At 38.8% G+C, this 17,190-nt stretch overlaps 1 protein-coding gene across 4 annotated transcripts in view; it reads right to left on the reverse strand.

Moving 5' to 3' along the window:
* The window catches only part of LOC140529685 (protein FAM163A-like), a 122,389-nt gene that overhangs the window by 29,257 nt on the left and 75,942 nt on the right, over positions 1-17,190 (reverse strand). Inside the window, exons 1-3 of one of the 4 annotated variants that reach the window (XM_072648509.1) lie at positions 13,224-13,352; positions 12,791-12,876; positions 8,627-11,076 (exon numbers count right to left, since the gene is read on the reverse strand). The exons of 2 other annotated variants lie outside the window; for them this stretch is intronic. In XM_072648509.1, coding sequence (XP_072504610.1) covers positions 9,412-10,500 — 1,089 coding nt within the window. In that variant the 5' untranslated portion in view covers positions 10,501-11,076; positions 12,791-12,876; positions 13,224-13,352 and the 3' untranslated portion in view covers positions 8,627-9,411. Of the gene's footprint in view, positions 1-8,626; positions 11,077-12,790; positions 12,877-13,223; positions 13,353-17,190 lie in introns of those variants that run through there. One more of the 4 variants, XM_072648510.1, reaches the window with a different exon arrangement.

Here is a 17,190-nt window from a genome sequence, read left to right on the forward strand (position 1 = left end):
ATAACTGAGTAAAATAGTTTAATATTTTTCTTTATTTCTTCTTCATTTGTTGTGAGTTCATCCTTTCCATTTTTAATACTGGCAGTTTGATTTTCCTTTTCTTTAAAAAAAATCAATTTAGTTAATAGTTTATCTATTTAAATCTTCCCCCCCCCCCCGCAAAAAACCCAACAACAACAACACCTAACCTCCTAGTTTAAATTATTCATTCAATTTTTTTTCTTTTGGTTTTGTCAATCTATTATTTTCCTCATTTTACAGATAAGGAAACTGAGGCAGCAACCTGCTCAGTTAAAACAGCTAAGTGTCTGAAGCGGAATTTGAACTTATCTTCTCCTTTTTGAAACCAGTTCTATTTCCACTATGCCACATTGCTTCTCCTTTATGTTATGGTCAAAAGCATCTCCACTGCTGCAGAGTACTGCTGAAAACCTACCTAAAGAGAGGGGACAGAGGCCCACAAGCTCCCTGAAATTGGGATGCTCCCTGACATAGTCCCTGAGAGGCAGTGTGGAGTAAGAGTACTATAAGACTGGGCCTGGTAGAGACACCATGAGAGTTTTCCCTTAAGGGAGGCTGTAAGCTTATAGAACATATTCATGGAAAAATATTGACAATAACCTTTTTTTGAAGGTTGGTATAGCTGTGTTTCCTAGGTAGTATTTTGTCTAGCACCAAATTGTTTTTATCTCTGATAACAAATCCCACAAAGTAATATTTTTGCTCTGACAATTTGACCAGCTCCAGGGAGGCCATCCAAAATCATAGTTATAAGAACCTTACTCCCAGAAGAGTGCTTTGGAGTACCCCCTCCCTTCCATTAGAAGCATGCCTTCCAGCTGGAGCATCCCCATTGTGCTGAATGGACCCATTTCTTTGTGCTGCCCAATGCAGCGCAGGCCTTATGTGAGTTATACCTTGTTAGTGTGTGTGCGTGTTTTTACGTCAGGTTCCCTTTTTTTCTCTCCTCTTCCACCTTTCTTCTAATAAAATTTTGCTTTGAATTGATTTCTATTATTTTACATATTATTCTCAGCACCTGAACTCATTAAGGGGTTATTTTCCCTGATGTCTCTGGCTTGCCCATGGGCCTTTCCTTAGATGTAACCTCGGTACCTGAACAAGGACTTAACCTATTGACAGCCACATCGACACTGGGAGAGGGTAGGGGGACCGATACTCTGAACCCAGTTGTAGAAAGCAAGGGTGCAGGGGCTGCTAGGTAGTGCAGTGGGTAGAGAACCAGCCCTGGAGTCAGGGAGACCTGAATTCAAATCTGAATTTAGAAACTTGATACTTACTAGTTGTATGATCCTGAGCAAGTCACTTAACTGATTGACTCCCCCCACGCCCCCAAAAAAGAAAGCAAAGGTCAAGAGGGGGAACCTATGTCCTCCCAGGAGGGACTCCTGTATTCCAGAGGACCTTCTCAAAACAGAGGGCTTTGGGGTTGTATCCTATCTATGACACTTTCCACTACATCACTTTGGTCAAATCCCTCAACCTCTCTGGCTCTCAGTTTCCTCCTTTATAAAATGCGGATATCGAACCAGTTAATTCTAAGGGCCCTTCTAGTTCTGAAGCCATTGGCTCTCCTTCACCTCTTCTTTCTTAGGGAGTAGGTCATGGTCCTAAATACTTCAATTAGCTGGGGTTTTATATGCTATACACTACTGCCACGCCTTGGGATAGAGGCAATGGCCTCTCAACCTACCGATGCTAGTTTAACAGCTTTGCTGCTAGGTTTCGAACTGGAAGGGCTAAAATGGGAATGATTTTCATATTCCAGAAGATGCCCACGTTGACTGAATTGAATTGATTGCAGTTGCCCTAGTTTCATTTCTGTATCTGCTGGCAAACACATTCTCGTTTCTTCTCTGGCTGCTCAAACTGGCCTTAGAAAAAGAGAAAGTCTTCAATACACATAAAAGCCCCTGTGTTTTTTGTTTCCGAGGATTTTCCCCCTTTCCGTACCATGCCTCTCTTTCTTCTCTCTTTGTCCGATATACTTAATGGCCAAAGCCACATGAATTCGGTTGAGGTAGACTCTGTGGCTCCCTCTCCGCTCCCTATTTTTAATTCTCTAATGAGCTTTGTGACTCATACAACTGAGACTGAGGATCAACTCTCCGTGAGGGGATGAGAGAAAACCTGAAAAGATGAAATTTACATCTTTCCATTTACCCAGATCACTCTGACAATGAACTTGGTCTCTTTGGGAAGACAACGCCAACAGAGAAAAAAGTCAGTTCCATCCTTACTCCCTCTCCCTTTCTCTTCAACTGGTTTCCTCCCCTGACTTCTCTATTTCTTTTAATAACACCACCATCTTCCCTTCTAGTCCAACCAAGGCCTGCATGGTCATTTCCTCTACAATAATCCCGAGCAGTGAGCATTCACCCACTGCTCTTAGCCCTGCCTTTCGAGGTCAGGCAGAACAAGTCTTAGGGCTAATGAGTAAGCAGGTAGGTGGTGCAGTGGATGGAGGGATGGAATGTTGGACCTAGAATCAGGAGGACCTGAGTTCAAATTCAACCTCAGATACTTATTTACTAGTTGTACTATCCTGGGCAAGATACCCTTGGTCTGCCTCTGTTGATTCAAATGTAAAACGGAGATAATAATAGCACCTACTTCCCAGGGTTGTGGTGAGGATAAAATGAGATATTTGTAAAGCGTTTAGCACATAATAGACACTTAATATATGTTTATTTCTTTCCTCAGTTTTATCTGTAAGTAGGGACTGGGGAAAAGAGGGGAGTCAATAAGCATTTATACAGTACGTACTATGTGCCAGGGCTAAGTGGGCTAAGTGCTGTTTTATAGATATTATTTTATTTGATCCTCACATCAGCCCTGATAAGTAGGTGCTATTATGATCCTCATATTACAGTAGAAGAAACTGAGGCAAACAGGTTAAGTGACTTATCCAAGGTCACACAGCTAGTAAGTATTTGAGCCTGATTTTGAACTCAAGTCTTCCTGATTCCAGATCCAGCACTCTATCTACTCCACTAAGGTTATTTTGTGGTGTTTGAGGGAGATAACGTATGTAAAATGCTTTGTAAACCGTAAAACTAGTGTATTTGGTTCCATGGGACAGTTCACTGAAAGGGGGCCCAGAATACCACCCTGTGGTAGTGGAGGCAATAAAGGGGACATTCTTAGGAATATCTCTCCATCTGGCACACTGGGTAGATGGAGAGAGGGGTGAGGTAGGCTGTGGAAGTGCTCACCCAGAAGGAGAAAGCAGGCCAGCTGCTTGTCCTTGATAACTAAAGGCTAAATTCAGTTGTTTCTACACTTGCTGAAGGGTTGGAAATCCTACTGAATCCTGGAACAAAATCCAGATCATCTCACCCTAATTAAGGCTCTGTTTAAAGTGACTTGCTCAAGATCACAGCCTTAGCACCTGAAGGTGGATAAGAAGCCTAAGCAATGTCAGCAATTTTTATTATACCCATGTCCAAGCTAGGATCTTGGGGGCCAATCATTCTCAACTCCTCGACTGGCCAGTGCTAGCAGATAGACTGCTCTGAATCTTGCTTCTTATGTATTAGTTTTGAGATTTCTACTTCTTTGTCCAAACACTTATCTCAGCGTTTCATCGGTTTCCCCTCCTCTCACTGAAAGAAACTAGCCTCCATTTTTCATCCTTCCTCTCCTTTCTAGTCCCTCGTCTTCTCTCTTCCATCCTAGTGCTTTCCCCTCACCCCCTTTCATTTCTACTTGTGACATTTCTGGGCCTGCTGAGTCCTGTCTGAGCCTTGGCAGACCTGTCCATAATCCCACTTTAAGCCTCCCGATAAATTCTATATCACACAGAGCCTATTAATGTTAGGAGAAATCCCAGAGAAAGGCTGAAGCTAGCACAGGGTGACTTCCCAACCCTTCCTCCCTGTCCCTCCACTCCTCCTCCCCCCCTTCCCCCCCTCCCCCTCATCCCTTTAAAAACACAAGGTTGGGAAACCAAAGGGAAAATCATGAGGTCACAATTCTCCTGGAGGTTTTAACTGATGTTTCTACAAGGGAGAGGAAGCAGCATCTGGCCTCCCCTGGGAAAATGTGGTGATTTACGAGATTAAGGAGAAGGCTGTTTGTATCTTGAAGGACTTCCTTTTGTGGGGACATTGATTTGATTTCCGGTCATGAGAACAGCCTATGATTATCTCTCAGTTCAGAGAAGGTAGCCTGGCTGCAGAGAATCATGTGGAAGGAAGGAAGGAAGAGGTGGTTTGCCTTGAGGTCTGGCAGAGTGAGATGATATCGTAACTCTGTAGACTTAGAGCCAGAGCTCTTCAGTTTATAGATGAGGATATGGAGACCCAGAGAAATGAAGAGACTTGCCCAAGGCCACATGGCTAGTAAGCGGCAGAGGAAGGGGAGACAATATCATGTAATGAAAATAACACTGGATGGGAAAACTCTCCATTAGAGAATGGAGTCTAGCTTTGTTTCTGCCACTTCGTTTGAGCCAAGTCACCTCAGAATCGTTGGAATTTACAAAATGAGAGGGTTGGACTGGATCACTCCTAAGATCCTTCTAGCTCTGAAAGTCTGTGATTTTGGGACATCATAATACTAGCTGATGATGAGGGAGGCAAGGGAGTAAAAAGCCTCAACTGGGAAGAAGAGATTGAAATGTTGAATTGTGAATGGTCAAAATGTATTCTTGGAATGTTATTCCTACTTTAAACCCAGACAGAAAAAGAGAGACACAGAGAGACACAGACAGGAAGAGAGAAAGAGAGAGACAAACAGAGCAAGACAGAGACAGAGAGACAGAGGGGAAGAGAGACAGAGACAGAGAGACAGACAGAGAAAGAGAGAGACAGAGAAAGAGAGAGAGAGAGAGAGAGAGAGAGAGAGAGAGAGAGATAGAGAGAGAGAGAGCTGATTGGAATTTACCAAACAGAAAAGTGTGATAGGAGTGATTATTCACACTATAAAAAGATTCTTCATTTTATAAAGTTCTATCATTTTAAATTATCATTATTTGGCAGAGTCTGAGAGCCTGAGAAATTTATAGCTAACAGATTAGAAAACACTAAGGAAATAGATCAGAAATGAAGATAAAACATATTTGAAATTATAAGAGGTCAATGAACTTAGCATTTGCCGAAGTTCAATTCACAGCAGAATTTTCTAGAAACATGTCTGTTGGTGGGTTTCCTGCCACTGATATGAAGAAACCAGGATTTGTAAGAGCCTGGTCCCTTAGGATGTTCTTGAGTTTTGTTCTAGGTTGATCCACCTTCAAGAAAAAATGGGATTCTAGATGTCTATGGAAAGGGGAATGGCTAAACAAATTGAGGTACATGAATGTAATGTACATGACAAATGATGACTATATAGACTTTAGAGAAGCCTGGGGAAATTTGTATGAACTCCTGCAGAGGAAAGTAAGTAGAACCAGGAAAGTAATATGCACAAATGCTACAACAATATTAATAGAAAGAACCAAAGATAGTTGAACTCTGTGCAATTATATTGACCAAGTTGGGCCTCAGAGAAATAGTGATAAAATGCACCTCTGTTTTTTGTTTGTAGAGGTGGTGGACTGTAAGTGTGGAACAAGGTAGCTTCTTTCAAAGTCTGTTGATACGTTGATTAGTTTTAATGAACTATCTTTTTTTTTTTTTTTAAAGTACTTTGTTATAAGAAATTACTTGTTCAGCAAAGGAGAGGGCAAAGAACTATTAAAAAAATAAGAGATGATAAAAAACAAAAGACAGCAATAATATTTTTAAAAAGTAGTGTATGAGAATTCCTTATTTGCCAAGAATTGCTGAAAACTGGAAAGCAACTGGACAAAAATAAATTTTAGACTAATGTCTTCTATGATGTGGAAGAATGACTGAAATGAAATGAAGAAATGAAAAAGCATTTGATACACTAAGCTCAAAAATGGGTATATGGCCTGAATCTTAAAGATCCAGCCATTAAAAAAGAGAAGACAACCACATTAGGTACCTTTCACAGCTGTAACTAGAAGGTGAATTCTTCATCAAATAAGGGCTAGCAGTGATTGATTATGAAAGATAAAAATAGATAATTTCTTTGACATGAAATGTATTTGTTCATGAACAAAATTAATGCAGGTAGCATAAGAAGGGAAGTGGTTGAATGGGGAAGAAATCTTTGTGTCAAATATCACAGATGAGGGTCTGATATTCAAGATATTTAGGCAAGTAAAAGAAAAATATATAGCCGGTTCCTGGTTTGAATAAAAATTTTCCTTCCTTCCTTCCTTCCTTCCTTCCTTCCTTCCTTCCTTCCTTCCTTCCTTCCTTCCTTCCTTCCTTCCTTCCTTCCTCTCTCTCCACATAGAACATCACGCCCCTACCTGTGGGTGCTTTGCTCAAAGGAAATATAAATTTTAATCTCTGAAACCTTTTCTTTCTTGTTTTTGTTTTTTTCCTCTTAAAGGTCAGCCTTAACTCCAGATCAGTTTGGTCCTACACCAAGCCTTACTTGGTCACTGTTTGGACCCTAATTGGCTCAGAATGAATGTAAATAACAATTGTTTCTGTTTCCACCAGAAACCCTGAGGATCTTTCCCTCCCAGATCTATTTTTTTTTAAAGAGGCCATTTTTAGCCTCATTTTTATTAAGCTTTAATTACTGAATGGACCCTGTTTCAGTCAAACTGAGACCTGTTAAAGACTTAAACTTGAAAAAAAAATCAAGGTCCCCCACTGCATCCTGAGCCTTCTTATTTATCCTGATCCATATCTGGCCATTGGACCCAGATGGCTAGGGAGGAGAAAGGGAGGCTGGTGGCTTCAGCCCTCTCTCACTTAAATCTAATTTCACTTGTATGCCATAGCATCATCTTCCTGATGTCATGGTCCTCTTTGAGAATGAAGGACAAACAGCAAACACAGTTTAAATAATGAATCCCATGAAGTTGTCACACTATTCAAATATTCAAAAATGAGCTGGGACCAATGACCATATTTCCCAAAATTATAATTCTGAATAGTGTAAATTCTACTCCATGTGACTACTTCACTAGTAGGCTTCGTCATTGGAACTCATTGGGACCTAGCTGTCCAGGTCAAAAATCATTCTCAGTGAGAGAAGAGTCAAAGGATATGAATAAACAATTCTCAAAAGAGGAATTTCAAACTATTAACCATAAAATAAAAGGATGCTTCAAATCACTAATACTAAGAGAAAGCAATTCGAAACACCTCTGTGGTTCCATTTCACAAGATAAAAATAGTCAATGTTGACAGGATTGTAGACAGTCACACTGATGCAAACTATAGGGAGCTAAAACAAATATACAAGGCTAGAAGCTAATCCCCAATGGATAAATTGTTAAAGGATGTGAACAAACAACATATGGTAATATGCTGGAGAGACTGTGGAAAGACAGGTGCGGTGATGTAGCGTTGGTGAAGCTGTGAATTGGTCCAATTATTCTGGGAAGCAGTTTGGAATTATATTTATATAAATAAAGTGATTGAAACATCCAAATCCTTTGGCCAGAGATTCCACTGCTAGGCATATGCCCGAATGAGGCCACTTTAAAAAAAAATTCTTTGTCATAGGAAATGCTCTCTGGGAGGAGGAGGTAAGAGAGATATCACTGGGATGTGTTGGTGACATAAAAAGAGAAGTTATCTGTAAGATTCGCTAAAAATAAAAGATCATATAGGTCTTAATGGCAGAGGTAAGTGAAAACAAGGTGATCTTGTGCATTGTTGGTGATAGTGCAAATTGTGTTGATCAGGTAGCGGAGTAATAAGAACCATAAAACTGGTTATAGGCTTTGATTCAATATCGTACATCTTAGAAATATCCTAAGGAAATTATGCGAAAGGAAAAGAGAATTATTTCTAGGAAGATCAAAGAATTACAGAATCTCTTGGAAAAAAAATGTGCCTCAGAGGTAATCTAGTCTAACCCAGGCCTGAGTAAAAATCCTCTCTACAACCAAGACTGTGTCTATCTGGCATGCCAGGTATGACCAGGCATGTGCTAATATATCAAAAAAACCAAGGAATTTGTGCTTTAATTTAATTGCATGATACATTCTTTTAGTATGGATTATTCTATTATGCAATAAGTACTATATTATGTAACATAGATGTCATAGAAAAGTATAGAAAGCTGTCATTTACTCACAGCATTCATTCCACCTCCTATGGTGGCACTTAGTCATCCTCTTCTCTTCTATTATTCTAGAAAATTCTTTGACTTATCTATACTATATTGTATTACAAAATATTTGTCACAGAAACTAGGTGGCACAGTGGATAGAGTGCTAAGCATGGAGTCAAGAAGACCTGAGTTCAAATTTGGCATCAGACACTTACAAGTTACTTAACTTCTGTCTACCTCGGTTTCTGCAACTGTAAAATGAGGATAATAATAGCACCTTCCAGGGTCAGTATGAGAATCACATGAGACATTATTTGTAAAACACTTAGCAAAGTGTCTGACAGAGTAGATGCCATATAAATGCTCAATCCCTTTCCTTCCCTCCCTTTCTCCATCCTTCATATACTCTCTTGAAATAGCACACCAAAAGCAGAGTTTTACATTTTATTTTGATCACGTAGTATCCTCTTTTAATTTTGAAATATGGATCAGTTCAATGTTAAGACAATAAAAGGAGCAGACAAACTGAATTTTAATGAATGTGGTGATAGCAGTGCACATCACTCAAACTCTTTGGTTGAAAAATTACATGAAGATAATGCTGCTGCCACTTCCAGGGCATGCACTAAACTGAGTAATGATGAACAGAATAACCTTTATCTCTTCATTCAGGTCAGTGTGGCTCCTAGACAAAATCATTCAACATTCATTCCATCACAGGACCTGGTTCTGTGATATTCCAAAAAGTAGATTCGAATATCAGTCTTGATTATCCAATGGACTTTACCAGCCTAGATAGAGAATGTTTCCTAAAAGCAAACTAGGGAATAAACAAAGACATTTTCAGTCAGATTAGTAGGAAAAGTGGAGGGGTTAGAATATTGTCCATCAAAGGATGCAACATTTTGCTTTGTGTATCATCCTGCCGTATTACTTTTACTTTTTTCTCTCACCTCCCCTCTTTATCGCTCCACTAATGAGTCTTTTGCTTGCCTCTTTTATGAGAGATAATTTGCCCCATTCAATTTCTCCCTTTCTCCTCCCAATATTTCTCTCTCACTGCTTGATTTCATTTTTTTTTTTAAGATATGCTCCCATCCTCTTCAATTCACTCTGTGCACTCTGTCTCTATGTATGTGTGCGTGTGTGCATCTGTGTGTGTGTAATCCCACCCAGTACCCAGATACTGAAATGTTTCAAGAGTTACAAATATTGTCTTTCCATGTAGGAATGTAAATAGTTCAGCTTTAGTAAGTCCCTTATGACTTCTCTTTGCTGTTCACCTTTTCATGCTTCTCTTCATTCTTGTGTTTGAAAGTCAAATTTTCTTTTCAGCTCTGGTCTTTTCATCAAGAAAATTTGAAAATCCTCTATTTCATTGAAAGACCAATTTTTCCCCTGAAGTATTATACTCAGTTTTGCTGGGTAGGTGATTCTTGGTTTTAGTCCTAGTTCCTTTGACTTCTGGAATATCCTATTCCATGCCCTTCGATTCCTTAATGTAGAGGCTGCTAGATCTTGTGTTATCCTGATTGTATTTCCACAATACTTGAATTGTTTCTTTCTAGCTGCTTGCAATATTTTCTCCTTGACCTGGGAACTCTGGAATTTGGCCACAATGTTCCTAGGAGTTTCTCTTTTTGGATCTCTTTCAGGTGGTGTTCTGTGGATTCCTTGAATATTTATTTTGCTCTCTGGTTCTAGAATCTCAGGGCAGTTTTCCTTGATAATTTCATGAAAGATGATGTCTAGGCTCTTCTTTTGATCATGGCTTTCAGGTAGTCCCATAATTTTTAAATTGTCTCTCCTGGATCTATTTTCCAGGTCTGTTGTTTTTCCAATGAGATATTTCACATTATCTTCCATTTTTCCATTCTTCTCTCTTTGTTCTGTGATATCTTGCTTTCTCATAAAGTCATTAGCCTCCATCTGTGCCATTTTAATTTTGAAAGAACTATTTTCTTCCATGAGCTTTTGAATTTCCTCTTCCATTTGGCTAATTCTGCTTTTGAAAGCATTCTTCTCCTCATTGGCTTTTTGAACCTCTTTTGCCAATTGAGTTAGGCTAGTTTTCAAGATGTTAATTTCTTCAACATTTTTTTGGGTCTCCTTTAGCAGGGAGCTGATCTGCTTTTCATGCTTTTCTTTCATCTCTCTCATTTCTCTTCCCAGTTTTTCCTCCACCTCTCTAACTTGATTTTCAAAATTCTTTTTGAGCTCTTCCATGGCCTGAGCCCATTGGGTGGGCTGGGACACAGAAGCCTTGATTTCTGTGTCTTTGCCTGATGGTAAGCATTGTTCTTCCTCATCAGAAAGGAAGGGAGGAAATGTATGTTCTCCAAGAAAGTAACCTTCTATAGTCTTATTTCTTTTCCCTTTTCTGGGCATTTTCCCAGCCAGTGACTTGACCTCTGAATATTCTCTTCACACTCACCTCACCTCCTGATCCTCCCAGCCAGCGTTTGGGGTCTGAGATTCAAATGCTGCTTCCAGCCTTAGGGCTTTTGGCGGGGGCAGGGCTGCTATTCAGTATGAGATTAAGTTTCGGTGCTGAGGTCGGGGCAGGGCCTCCTCTCAGGCTCAGTTCCCTCAGGGGGTTTATGCACAGACCTTCCACAATGGATTCAGGCTCCCACCCGCTTGGGGAGCCCCGGTCTGTAGCCGCCTCTCAGCTTCTACCTCGGGCGGGGGGGGGGGGCTGAGTTATGGGGGCACCCCACTCCCCTCTCAACCCGCCAAAGAGACTCTCTCACCGACCCCGTCACCTGTGGGTGAAGGTACTTGTGCGGCCGCTGGTGATCCTGTCCCTGAAGCCTGCTCGGATCTGTATCTCTCGGTGGCCGCGGCAGGGCTGCACTCAGCTCCCAGTCCTGGCGCCCAGTCCTCAGCGCGAAGGACCCCCCGCGAGAGGTTTGCAGGTCTCTCCGGAACAGAAATCTCTCTCGCTCCAATGTTCCATGGCCTCTGGGTGCAGAATTCGCCATGAGTTACTTCCTTGTAGCCGTTGTATGTGTTGTGGGTTCAGAGCTATGTGTATGTGCGTCTTTCTACTCTGCCATCTTGGCTCCGCCCCCACTTTTACTTTTTTCTCTAGTGATGTATCAAAGAGTACATTGAACTTGATCTATTATTGAGAAAGGATTCAGAAACTGGCATGGGGCTAATGAATGTTTTAAAAACCACTAACTATCCAGATCTTGTGGGCTGACCAGTTCTCCATGGTCAAGTTTGAATGAAAAGAAATGTATTAGAACATAAGTTTCCTGAGAGTAGGGACTTTCATCCATTTATATCCCATGTCCAGCACACTAGTACAGTGCCTTAGCTATGGTAGGCACTTAATAAATGACTATGGATTGATTGATTGATGTTTCATTGGATGAGGACAAACCAGCTAATGTGTCTGAAGATGAATGTCCTAACAAGCATAATGGTACCACTGATTGCCATTGTTCCATATTTAGTGAAAATTGAGAGAACATTCAGGGATTGAAATGAAAATGGGGATGGTCTTGAGAAAGGTTTAGTTCTAATTCTTGTCAATATGCTCTAAAACTATGATAACATAACGAGAAACACTCTGAGGTCTCTTGCAGCTCTAGCTTGAGGATCCTGTGAACATCTCCTTGAAATGCTACCTATTTTAATAATCACCTACATAAGGATTTAATTGTGGCTGTGCTCAATGTTTTACAATGAAAAATTTTATCTTCTACAAATGCTCTCCATAATCGCTAATGGCTCTCCTGACTGTGGACATCACATGCAGATGTCTTGTGATACCATATTTTGAAAATGAAAAACACAAAGGTGTTGAGTACTTTGTGTCTGTCCAAAAGCTATGAATTCTTACTGCTCCATCTTTTTTTGATCAGTTGGCATTCTTAAAACTGGTCATCAGTGATATCTGTTTTGAAAGCACATCTACTACGTCTAGTAGTACAGGAACGTAAAGAAAGGATGAAACGTTTGGTGTATGTTGCCCTCCTTATTTGATCCTCAGCTTAGCAGTTGCACACGCTTCAAGTAAACAACAGAATTGTTTGTTTTTGGGTGGGTTGTCAGGCTTTCTTATTCTTTCATGGAAAGTAATCCTTAGTGATATGCAACAATGGTGAAGATTTTGCAAGACTCCATCTCTAGAGCTCTGTCTAGCTGCCAGAAATGGGAGAGCAGTGACTTGGAAGTCACTGTCAAACATAAGATGAACATACAGGAGAAAGCAGTGACTGCTGTAAAATGAAATAATTTTATCATTTCCCAAGCTTTCTAAGAGATTATTGGAACAACTTGCTTTGTCCACACTAAAAATCCAGAAGTGCTATATAAACACTATTTTTATTAACCTGAGCCTCAGGTCCTCATTCATAAAATGAGAAGGATGGTTTCCAAAGTCCCTTCAAGCTCTAGATCAATGATTCTAGGATTTGGAAATTGAAGTTTGCTTGTATTTAATGCTATGACAGATTTGTGGCATTACAAACACCACCACTTTGACTTGATTGGTGAAAGGAAGTAGATCTATCTGCTACTTGCCAGGCCTTTTACAAATCTATTCAATGCAATCTTATTTCTTATAAGCTGTTCATGAAAATAGCTTTTTTGAAGATAGCACATGTAAAAAGAAAACAAAGATGTGCAATGCATCAATAGCGTCTTGATTCACTCATGACTATACCTTGAACAAGTGGCCTCATCAGTTAATTGCAAAGATGGGATTGAGGAATTTATATCTTCAACACCTGGTATGTGATGTCTCATTCTCTAGGACAAAAAGATGAAGAAATCTTATAATCTATTTTGGTCAATCTGTGTAAGGTTAAAAAGAGACGAAAATTAACTATCTTTGTATGCACCTGATTCCCACTACAGCAAAAATTTGGCATTTTATGTCACATTTTTAAAGTTTGTATTTTTAAAATAAAACTTTGATGTCAACTTTAAAATTTTTAATTTTTTGCTCATTGATGAATAAAAATCAAGTCTTTTCTGCTTGAGCCAGCTAAGTGGTGTAGTGGATTAAATGCTAGGCCTTCAGTCAGGAAGACTCATCTTACTAGTTGTATGACCCTGGTCAAGTTACTTAACATTGTTTACCTCAGGTTCCTCACCTGCAAAATGTTTTGGAGAAGGAAATAGCAAACCTCCAGTATCTTTCCCAAGAAAACCCCAAATGGAGTCCTAAAGAGTTGGACACATACCAAATTAGAAATACTGAAAATCAAAGGAGAGATTAATAAAATTGAAATTAAGAAAACTATTGAAATAATAAATAAAACTAAGAGTTGGTTTTATGAAAACACCAATAAAATTGATAAACCTTTGGTCAATTTGATTAAAAAAAAGAAAGAAGAAAATCAAATTACCAATATCAAAAACGAAAGGGGTGAACTCACCTCCAATGAGGAGGAAATTAAAACAATAATTAGAAATTACTTTGCCCAACTTTGTGCACATACATTTGACAATCTAAATGAGATGGATGATTATTTTAAAAAATATAAATTGCCCAGATTAACAGAAGAGGAAGTTGAATACTTAAATAATCCCATCTCAGAAAAAGAAATTGAACAAGCCATCAATGAATTCCCTAGGAAAAATTCTCCAGGGTCAGATGGTTTACAAGTGCATTCTGTCAATCATTTAAAGACTATTTGGGAAAATTGGGGAAGAAGGAGTCCTCCCAAATTCTTTTTATGATAAAAATATGGTTTTGATACCTAAACCAGGAAGAGCCAAAACAGAGTAAGAAAATTATAGACCAATTTCTCTAATGAATATAGATGAGAAAATTTTAAATGATTTTAGCAAAAAGAATATAGCAATTTATCATGAGAATACTACATTATGATCAGATAGGATTCATACCAGGAATGCAGAGCTGGTTCAATATTAGGAAAACTATTAGTATTATTGATCATATGAACAACAAACCTAACAAAAACCACATGATTATCTCAATAGATGCAGAAAAAGCTTTTGACAAAACACAACACCCATTCCTATTAAAAACACTAGAGAGCATAGGAATAAATGGAACTTTCCATAAAATAATAAGCAGTATAAAAAAAAAACCCTTCAGCCAGAATTATATGCAATGGAGATAAGCTAGATGTATTTCCAGTAAGATCAGGGTGAAACAAGGATACCCACTATCACCACTGTTATTCAATATGGTACTAGAAATGTTAGCTGTAGCAATAAGAGAAGAAAAAGAAATTGAAAGAATTAGAATAGGCAAAGAAGAAACTAAGTTTTCACCTTTGCAGATGATATGATGATGTACTTAGCGAATCCCATAGAATCAAGTAAAAAACTACTTGAAATAATAAACAACGTTGGTAAAGGTGCAGGTTACAAAATAAACCCACACAAATCTTCTGCATTTCCATATATTACTAACAGAGTCCAACAGCAAGAGATAGAAAGAGAAATTCCATTTAAAGCTATGGTAGACACTATAAAATATTTGGGAGTCTACCTGCCAAAACAAACCCAGGGACTATATGAACACAATTACAAAATACTTTTTGCACAAACAAAGTCAGATCTAGGTAAGTGGAAAAACATCAGTTGCTCGTGGGTGGGCCAAGTCAATACAATAAAAATGACAATTCTACCTAAATCAATTTACTTATTCAGTGCCAGATCAATCAAACTATCAGAAAATTATTTTGCAGAGCTAGAAAAAAATAATATCAAAATTCATTTGGAAGAACAAAAGGTCTAGAATATCAAGGGGACTAATGAAAAGAAATGGTAGGGAAGGTAGCCTAACTCTACCAGATCTCAAATTGTATTATAAAGCAGCAATTACCAAAATTGCTTGGTACTGGCTAAGAAACAGAAGGGTAGACCAGGGGAATAGGTTAGGTACTCAAGACACAGTAGACAATGAATATAACAATCTACTGTTTGATAAACCCAAGGACCCCAGCTTCTAGGATAAGAACTCAGTGTTTGACAAAAATTGCTGGGAAAACTGGATAGCTGTGTGGCGGAAACTAGGCATAGACCAATGCCTGAAACCATACACAAGAATAAAGTCCAAATGGGCACATGATAATGTACCCATTGGGTACATGGGTGCATAGGTATAAAGACTGATACTATAAACAAATTAGTGGAGCAAGGAATAGTGTATTTATCAGATTTATGGAGAAGGGAGGAATTTTTGACTAAACAAGAGATAGAAAGCATTATGAAGTACAAAATGGATAATTTTGATTGCATTAAGCTGAAAAGTTTTTGCACAACCAAACCCAATGCAACCAAGATTAGGAGGAAAGCAGAAAACTGGGAAAGAATTTTTTCAACTAGTGTCTGTGATAAAGGCCTCATTTCTAAAATATATGGAGAACTGAGTCAAATGTACAAGAATACAAGTCATTCCCCAATTGATAAGTTGTCAAAGGATATGAACAGGCAGTTTTCAGGTGAAGAAATTAAAGATATCTGTAGTCATATAAAAAGATGCTCTAAATCACTATTGATTAAAGAGATGCAAAATCAAACAACTCTGAGATACCACATCACACCTATCAGACTGGCTAACATGACAAAACAGGAAGATGATAAATGTTGGAGAAGATGTGGGAGAGGTGGAACACATTCATTGTTGGTGGAGCTGTGAGCTGATCTAATCATGCTGGAGGGAAATTTGGAACTATGTCTAAAGGCCTACAAAAATGTGCATACCCTTTGACCCAGAAATATCACTTCTAGGACTGTATCCCCAAGAGATCAAAAAAATGGGAATGGGTCTCACATGTACAAAAATATTTATAGCAGCACTCTTTGTGGTGGCCAAAAACTGGAAATCAAGGGGATGCCCATCAATTGGGGAATGGCTGAATAAATTGTGGTATATGAATGTGATGGAGTACTATTGTGCTATAAGAACTGATGAACAGGAAGACTTCAGAGAGGCCTGGAAAGACTTCTAGGAACTGATGTTGAGTGAAAGGAGCAGAACCAGGAAAACTTTATACACAGCAACAACCACAGTATGCGAGGATTTTTTCTGGTAGACTTAGAACTTCATTGCAATGCAAGAACTTAAATAATTTTCAATGGTCTTTAAAGGCAAAATGCCTTCCACATCCAGAGACAGAACTATGGAATTCAATCACAGAATGTAGCAGATCATTTTCTTTTGTATTACATTTTGGTTTGTTATATGATTTCTCCCATTCATTTTAGTTCTCCTATGCAGCATGACTATGGTGAAAATGTATTTAATGGGAATGTATGTGTAGAACCTATATAAACTTGTATGCTGCCTTGGGGAGGGAGGGGGGAGGTAAGGGGAAAGGAGAGGGAGGTAGAGAAAAAAATCTAAGTTATGTGGTAGTGATTGTAGAACACTGAAAATAAATACAATTTAATAATAAATAAAACCATCTTCAATCCCAGAATTGAAGAGTATGAATATAGGTGTAACCCCTTATTGTTAAGTAGGCTGATGGGAAGTATAGATATTTTCTAGCTTAAAGGAAGAACTAAAGCATGATGGGAGGCAGAAACTTGGGCCAAGGGGGAGCTTTGAAGAAAGGGGAGAAGCCGGGAGGTGTACATACCTGTCAATTGAAAATTAAGCATATTGCTACCTCAAACTGAATATAATCATGAATGGTTGGAGCCTTGTGTAGTTTACTGATCTGTTTATGAATTGATCTGCTAGGACAGAATTTTGTTATTTTCCTGATTGTTGTTTCTAATGAGACCTGGTTAATTTATCCTCTCTCCACTTCCCCAACCTGACCTGCAAACTAACATTGCTAACCCTTAAATTTTATTTATTTGCTCTGTGTACTTTTATGATAAGCTTTGTTTTCAGTTAAATATAAAATGACTTTCAGTTAAAAAAAAAGAGTTAGACACTATTGAACAACAACTTTTATGCTTAAGTACTTATAAATGTTTGCTTAAAAAAATGCAAGGATGCATTCCCTAATGAAATGTGTTATACATACTTACGCCTACTATGTGACTGACAGTGGCCATTCAGACTTTGCTCTCATGAAGGGAAACCCATCAATTTCCAAGACAGTTGTTTGGACAACTCAAGTTATTCAG

This window comes from Notamacropus eugenii, chromosome 2 (genome assembly GCF_028372415.1).
Source record: "Notamacropus eugenii isolate mMacEug1 chromosome 2, mMacEug1.pri_v2, whole genome shotgun sequence".
NCBI lineage: Eukaryota > Metazoa > Chordata > Mammalia > Diprotodontia > Macropodidae > Notamacropus > Notamacropus eugenii.